The following is a 7,958-nucleotide window of genomic DNA, read 5'->3' on the forward strand; positions in this document are numbered from 1 at the left end:
CAATCCCACTGCCATCACTGATTTGAAGTGTTGACAAGAAAACAGGACAACTTCATGGATTCAACTTGCTTGGTCCAAATTCTGATCTTTCTTTTAGCATGATACAAATGAAACATGGATTCTGCCAATCAGGCAATCATTCATTGGAATATATATTAAGAATTTAAGGTCAAGTGTACTTAATAAAATGCTGACTCAGCTCTCATGCTGCTACAAGTTTTAGTTTATAGAATGTGGTGGAGGACACTTACTCATAGTAGTAGGAACAGGAACAGAAAAGTGAGCTGACACATCTAAAAAAAAACCAACAACAACAACCCAAAGCACATAAGTGAAGTATTTACTACTATAGCATGTTGGAAGAGGTAGAAAAGCACTGCAAAGTTACAGGTATCTAACATAACATCCCAAAGCACATAATTGACATAATTACTACTATAGCATGATGGAAGGTGTAGAAGAGCACTGCCACATTACAGATATCTAACATATCATCTTGAGAGGTATATAGTACATAGACAAGAATAACAGCAGATCTTAATGAGGGAACAAGCTTTAACTACTAATTTGCTGCAGCATTTCATAAAGTAGATGATTGTCAGCTATTTTTGTACTTATAAAGTTGGCCTAAATGACATTTAAGAGTGTCATTAAAATATTTTGATGGATAACTTACTTTCATTTGCAGATGGTATGGTGGTATGGGTGGCTTCTGATGATAAAGTGCCCGGATCATACGGGAAAAAAAAGTCTTTAGGTATTCACACTAATCTTATGGTACTATATGTATACACATGTTCTACATGCAGCTATTGGCTATTCTAGGTGTCAATCACTGGCAGACCCGAGTCACAATGAAATCCCCAAGAGAAAGAAAAATAGTGTGTGCTCAGGTCCATCACACATTCTATAAACTTCCTGGACTGGTATAGAACGGATATGACATTTGACTAGTTGTGCTCTTAGAGGACTTGGATGACTTGGGTATGACTTTTGGTTCCTATGGGCTAATATTCTGGGGGGAACCTCTTACAGAGTACATAGAAAGATAGGCAAAAAATACAAAGAAATTGTGTAAATAACACTTATGCCAAGCGGAGGTGTGTAGAGTAGAAATTCATAAAAAGAGGTTTTACATTATACTGTACACATGTTCATTTATATAAATGCAATAACATGATACCAAAAACATGCCATAGTAATTGATTTTCACATTTGAACACAGTAAATATAACCACGGTATGTGTTTACGGTACGCGCCTTTCCATCATGCTGGAAGTCTTCATTTGACTGGCTAAACTGCAGCTATGAAAGAATAAAATTGGCCAGCAACAGAGTTCAGATACACAGTGGCATTCATGTTTTTCATACTGGATATCAAAGGCCTCACGTGTGCAAAGAAAACATTCCCTGCACAATGCCACTGCCATCACTGGCTTAAAGTGTTGACAAAAAAAACCAGGACAACTTCATGGTCTCAACCTTCTTGTTCCAAATTTTGATCTTACACAGTGGCATTCATGTTTTTCATACTGGATATCAGAGGCCTTACGTGTGCAAAGAAAATATTCTCTGTACAATTCCACTTTCAACACTGGCTTGAATTGTTGCCAAAAAGCAGGATGGCTTCATGGAGTCAAGCTTCTTGTTCCAAATTCTGATCCTTCTTTTTTTGCATGATACAAATGAAACATAGATTCTTCCATTCAGGCGATCATTCATTGGAATATATTTTAAGAATGTAAGGTCAAGTGTATTTAATAAAATGCTGACTCAGCTCTCATGCTGCTACAAGTGTCAGTTTATAGAATGTGGTGGAGGACACTTACTCATAGTAGTAGGAACAGGAACAGAAAAGTGAGATGACACATCTAAAAAAAACAACAACAACCCAAAGCACATAAGTGACGTATTTACTACTATAGTATGATGGAAGGTGTAGAAGAGCACTGCCACATTAGAGATATCTAACATATCATCTTGAGAGGTATGTAGTACCTAAAGAGGTACACGCCTTTCCATCATGCTGGAAATGTTCGTTTGATTGGCTAAACTGCAGCTACGAAAGGATAAAAGTGGCAAGCAACAGAGTTCAGATACACAGTGGCATTCATGTTTTTCATACTGGATATCAGAGGCCTTACATGTGCAAAGAAAACATTCCCTGCACAATCCCTATTGTATCATCTCCTGTGAGGAAGAGACTGGAGCAGTCTTCAGCGAACTGTACGCTAGAACTTATGGTTACATTAAATATCAAATTGCACCCTCTCTGCAGAGTAAGAAAGTCTCTCTAATAACCTCCAATACGAAGCTACCAAAACAGTGTGTTTTAGATGGCACTTACCCTTGATAATGCAGGAACAAGTTGTAGAATCTAAAATAAATAAACAAGCAAACAAATAAAATGACATTGTGATGGTCAGACATTTTTAGGATTTAAGAATAGAGGAAACATCAAGCAAAAAAGATTGTAATACATTATAAGAAATACATTGGTTTTCACCTAATTTGTATAATCTGTGCATTGTTAGTCCTCAGTAGCATGTGTAAGTAAACACTGCCGTGTTGCCTGTGTGTTTGCTGGTCATTGTGTTAAGCCTAGCCTCCATCTGTAATTCAGCATCGTGATTTCTCTGCCTGTTTTCTGATCTTTAGTGTTAGTTATTATCGTTAACTTGTGTCATTGTTATAACCTGCTCCCTTTTCTCATTGTTTGTTTGTTTTGTTTGTTTAAGATGCAGTCCCGGACTCTACATGTTGGATCTATGACCCTGGAACTTAACTACAACTCTGATTATGGATTTTCCTCTCAATAAATCTTGGTCTTTTCAGGGTCTGCATCTACCTCATAATCGTTCCATGTAACTCCACCTATGTAGAATTTTCAAAACAATGTGGCACGGGTCTTGTATGAAAAAATAAAATTAACAAAGTAATAAATATACTGTTACTTACTCTGTACGTTTGGGCACTTTGGGATGCCAGCTAATCAAAAAAGAGCAATTAACTTAGCTTTAGAACATTGTCATTTTAAAGAGAGCTTTAGATATAAAAAACAAAATGCTCATTCACCTCTAGACAGATTGAGATCCATACCTTTCAATGTTTTTATCCAGTTGCATATTTTATAATAGATTTCCACAAAGTCATTTGTTCTGATAAAATATGTTGTATAGGAATCTTTGCAGGTATAATTCTCACAAAAATTAGTAATATTTTCTGTTTTCTTTGTGTTGTTCAGCTAGAAAAAGCAGAAGAGACGACACAATGATTTTAGACTTTACAGTGAACACACAGTCTATGACGCAAGCCCATATGACCTGCAGTCCTAGAATTTTATGTGTAGTGTCCTTGAGCATGAATCTAGCATCAAATATGCAAATATAACTAGCAGTACCTTTGCAAAGCGTTTCAGGATATTTCCATATGTCCACATAACTTTTTCAGGGCAATCATTGCAGTTCCTTGTATCATTCATACATTCTTTCTTAAGTTTTTCTCCATTCTGCTTCCAGGTGGAACAAAGAGTATTTATGACAGAGAGTAAAATATGCTCCTTCTAAAAAAAAGAAACCCAAGAAGAAAGAAAAATGATTAACTTCTCATGACAAAATGTTGTGCAAACCTTGAGCCAGCTTTTCAAATTAAGTTTTAAAAGCTTGGAAGGAATCAAGAAACAATGGTGAAAATGTAAGCCATCACCCCTAGTGGTTCAGGAAGAATAATACAGTTCATGATCATATTTAATCATAATTGTTTTTGCAGTTGAGGTGAAATCAGTGTGGCAACGTTTTATTTGACTAGACACTATTGTTTCTGTTATATCTAGGTTTTCTTATAAATAAGAGTAATTCTCTAAGTGTCTCTCCATTACCTAAACTAATTCCTAATAATGAAAGTAATAATTATATAAGTGGATATAAAATGCAATTTTATTGTGGAATTCACTCATAACAGTTTTGTAATGTACTGTAACTCATTCATATTCTTTGGGGGCCAGCAATCAAATTTTACTTTTATTTTAATAAGGTACTTCTATGCATGACAACTATACAAAGTCTGTATAAATGATAATGTATCCATAAATGTAATTGTTTTTTGTGTTTTCCACACATTGTACTGTATGTTACTCTTGGTAATGCACTAGAGCTGTTTGAGTATATTAAACTAAAATTACATAATATTATTTTGTCATTATCCATAGAATATAAATGTATTATGTAAACATGGCTGCTTCATCCTACCTTTTGAGATTCAGCAGGAGGTGTGAAGTTCTTGACCGCAATCCAATGGTCTTCAAATAAACATGTTGTCTATATATATTAAAAAACAATACAAATGTTAACCAAGTGTGTAAATATAAAACACACAAATAACTAATTAATGAATATCATCTGGATGTAAAAAGTCCTGATCTTAAAATAATCTTAATTTAAGAGTCCTTGTACATTTTAGGGAACCCAGACTATGTCAAAGACTTAATATCAGCACCATCATACACCTTTTGGTGTGGATGTGCTTATTCTGCACAAAATGGATAAATCTAACTATCACTGCCCAATATAAACCTCTCTGATGAATTACTTAAATACTGTACTGTCACATTAAAAAATAAAAATTCCATTTCCTTAGACTTAATATTGTTGCTTTTTGTCTTGTATATTTGACTAATACATATAGCAATACATGAGTTATAAGTATTAGTATACCTACTGATATTTTTGTCAATATATATTACATTTATGACTTAAAAATTTAATAATAATTTAACAAAAATGATTAATAATGAAATACTTACTATGTCTTTACGAAAATTATTTTCACATTCTGCATCACAGACCATGAGTCTTAAAATAAGTCCCTGTGAAAAAGGAGAGGAGATCATGTTTAGACTAAAACCTGTAGACACTGGAATTCTAATGCTAATCTGATTTATGCCTTTCTTCTCATGCCCATTTACTTTAAATTAACTGTATCATTTTATGCTCTATATGCTCTTATTCATGTTTACATAAAACAATTTTGAATTATTACTTTTGAATGTGCTATACTATTAAACTTACATTGTCTTGGCTAATACACTTTCAATTAACTAACCATATTTGCAAAAAGTGCACATAACATGTATCTTTAGTAAAAGGAAGAGTTTTGTTCAGCATTAAGACCCATGTCCTTATAAAAGCAAAAATGTATGCACTGCATTTGCATCTTCATAACATGAGAGAACTTAGAGCTAAGGAGCTACTTTTTAATCAAACACATTCAGACCTTTAGATGATCAGGACGAGATCACCAGGACATCAGATCAGAAGGTTAAGATACATGTGAGCTGTGACATAAAAAGATGCGTAAGCATCATATAAACTCACAATTAACACAGTGCAGAAGGCTTTGTTGCTCATTACGGCGATGTGGCAACCATGAAAGCTCATGTCCTCATGGTCCTGTGTGACTTGGTAAAGAACATGGATGGGTGAAGAAATGGTATAGCCAAATAACTAAGACCACTGGTTTCTGTAGGAGAGGAGAAAAGAAACCTTTTCAACGCCCTTTTCAGTGTATTATGTCAGTTATCTCTGCAGGTTCAACCCTTAAGAGATTTCTTTGTGAAGCTCAGATTTCCAGAGATTTCACAAATCCACTTAAAGGTGTCATTTTTTTTATTATCATAGAGGGGCAAAAAAGCAGTTAATTGAATAAGCGTCACGGAACGCTCCCCTCTCACTGGTCTACATTGTTCCAGCCTCTGTTGTCTGTCACGTTCCCCGTTTCCCTAGCAACTAGGGGTCTGTCTCCAGGATTCCCTGCGCTCCCTGCTAAGTTATCCTTTCTGTCTGTGTTGCTTTACCTGTTCATGTTTGCTAGTTGTCTGCTGTTCGCTCGCCTGTTCTACTGTCTCTCTGTGTTTTCGTCTACGCTGCTTTCCCCGTTAATATTTGCTTGTTTGATTCCGCTCTCTTTCCTCGTCCGGTGTTCCTCCATCGCTTCGCTTCTGTTTGTTTCCTCTTAATATATATGCAAGTGTTATTTGGTTTTCTTTGAGTTTTATTAATTATGTTTTTTGTCTTGGTTGTTGTTTGTCTAAAGTATGCAGTCCAGATCAGTGTTCTCCCTGCGTGTCCTACTTTAATACATCTTCGCTGTTCTCAGTTCATGTTTCCTTAATGTTTACTTCCCTGCTTCCCTAGTTCTCGCCCTCACCCTGTTAGCCTGTTACTCTTATCTTATCCTGTTTGTTCCTTGTTATATTCTGTATTGTTAGTCTGTGTCTGTAATTAAACATATTTAGTTATTCTATCCCGTCCGTCCCTTCTATTATGGATTCCCTATGTAATTCACTTCCGTCTCATGTCTAAGGCGCCGACACCCTCGCGTTACATTTTCATGCTGCCTGTTATTTTGCACATAACCTGTTTTCTGTTGTGTCCCTCACTGTAACCTCTTGTGTATTTTTCGTTTGCTATGTTTTCCCGGACTCTCCCTGTTGGGCTCACTGACCCTGCACCGTTGCCGATTTGCCCTTTAATAAATCTTCTCAGCGCATGCATCCGCTACGTGATCGCTCCACGTTAAAATTATATATGCATAATATTGTCATTATTATTATTAGTAGTAGTAACAATAATAGTAATGTAACAGAAATACGTTTATTGTATTATTATTATTATTATTATTATTATTATTATTATTATTATTATTATTATTATTATTATGGTTAAAAGTGGTATGGTTAATATGGAGGATTGTAACCGGACCGATGTATTTATATGATTAAGTGAACACCCGAATAACGTTAACTCTCTTTGTTCTCTCCACATTAGTTAGTTGCATAGTTCGAAAGCCTGACTGAAACAACACATACGGACCTAATCACGTTTGAATACATTAACTATATTTTCGGATGCTAGTAGGACAAGTTTAAAAAAGACCTTACCTTCAGTCAGAATTACGATGCTGAACGTACAGCTGAATTTCTGGCTTTTGTTTTTAAAAGTAAGACAGTCCTGCTTTTGGTCGGATGCTAAAACTCTCAATGGACATTTCTGCCCTCACTCAAATCTCAGTTTCCTTTTCTATAGGCTTTGAAGTCTCCCCTGGACGTAGCGATTTACTTTCGATCTTGAAACCGCTCGACGTTTTATCAAGCTCGGCCTTGGGAAGCCCCCATGTGTTCAGAGATGTCACATTAAAATCCCCCAGAATGTGCCAGACGGAAGCTTTCGAGGACAGGTCATAATTTTTCACACTTACCCAAACGAGAAGCGTAAGTTGTTGGACCACATTATAATGGCTCGCATGTCATTTGGCGTACACACAGTCTATGACCCGCGCACGTCCTGTCCTCTCTGTCGGGGTACAGAGACCATCCAGCACCCAGTCGTCTGCCCAGTGCTGCGCTATTAATTAGTGCCCGCTCATGCTGCTAACTAGCCTGACATTCAGTGTCCGCATGTGGCTCAGTCAAACCTGTAGCTCCAGTGGACTCATTGACCCTCTCCAGCTACTCCAACATCAGCAGTCTTGTTCTGTCCCAAGGGTAACACAGAGCACAGTATGTTCAGTTAGCACTAATGATAGCAGCGGCAGACTACAGATCACTGATAGACAGTAGGCGAGCATGCCAGTAATTCCCCTATTCCTGTTTGGACAGGTAATCTCTACCACTCCAGTATTTCGCAGAAGTACAAAAAATTGTTTATACATCAAACACACTAAACTCCTCTATCATATGTGCAGTGTATATCACAGCTTTTGGAGCCAAGAATGCAGATTATTAAGTTAGCTCTTTTCAATCTCAGATCTCCTTCTAATAAGTCATTCTTAATTTATTAGTTCATTACATGTCAGAGACTTCATTTTAAGCTTTTAAAAGAGATCTGTCTAAACGAATGTAACAGTTCAGCGGTGTTAATTTATAACGTGGGGAGGCTTGACAAGACACACAACGACGTTTA

General features: G+C 36.4%; 1 protein-coding gene across 4 annotated transcripts; it reads right to left on the reverse strand.

Annotated features, from left to right (window-relative positions):
- Positions 1-1,779: 1,779 nt before the first annotated feature.
- Positions 1,780-7,587, reverse strand: LOC145654003 (uncharacterized). Of its 4 annotated transcripts, none has more exons than XM_081708681.1 (9): positions 6,938-7,587; positions 5,272-5,332; positions 4,802-4,864; positions 4,248-4,316; positions 3,401-3,562; positions 3,100-3,244; positions 2,959-2,988; positions 2,348-2,377; positions 1,780-1,871 (listed from the first exon to the last, which is right to left on the reverse strand). In XM_081708681.1, the coding sequence occupies exons 3-9, from the start codon at positions 4,844-4,846 to the stop codon at positions 1,798-1,800; spliced, it is 555 nt and encodes a 184-aa protein (XP_081564807.1). In that variant the 5' UTR covers positions 4,847-4,864; positions 5,272-5,332; positions 6,938-7,587; the 3' UTR covers positions 1,780-1,797. The 4 variants fall into 4 exon arrangements, with proteins under 4 accessions (XP_081564807.1, XP_081564808.1, XP_081564806.1 ...); XM_081708682.1 differs by having other exon boundaries at positions 1,781-1,871; positions 7,255-7,586; XM_081708680.1 differs by lacking the exon at positions 5,272-5,332 and adding an exon at positions 5,373-5,517 and having other exon boundaries at positions 1,783-1,871; positions 6,938-7,585.
- Between the last annotated feature and the right edge of the window lie 371 nt (positions 7,588-7,958).

Source organism: Electrophorus electricus, unplaced genomic scaffold (assembly GCF_041902795.1).
Source record: "Electrophorus electricus isolate QZ-2024a unplaced genomic scaffold, ASM4190279v1 Scaffold106, whole genome shotgun sequence".
Lineage (NCBI taxonomy): Eukaryota > Metazoa > Chordata > Actinopteri > Gymnotiformes > Gymnotidae > Electrophorus > Electrophorus electricus.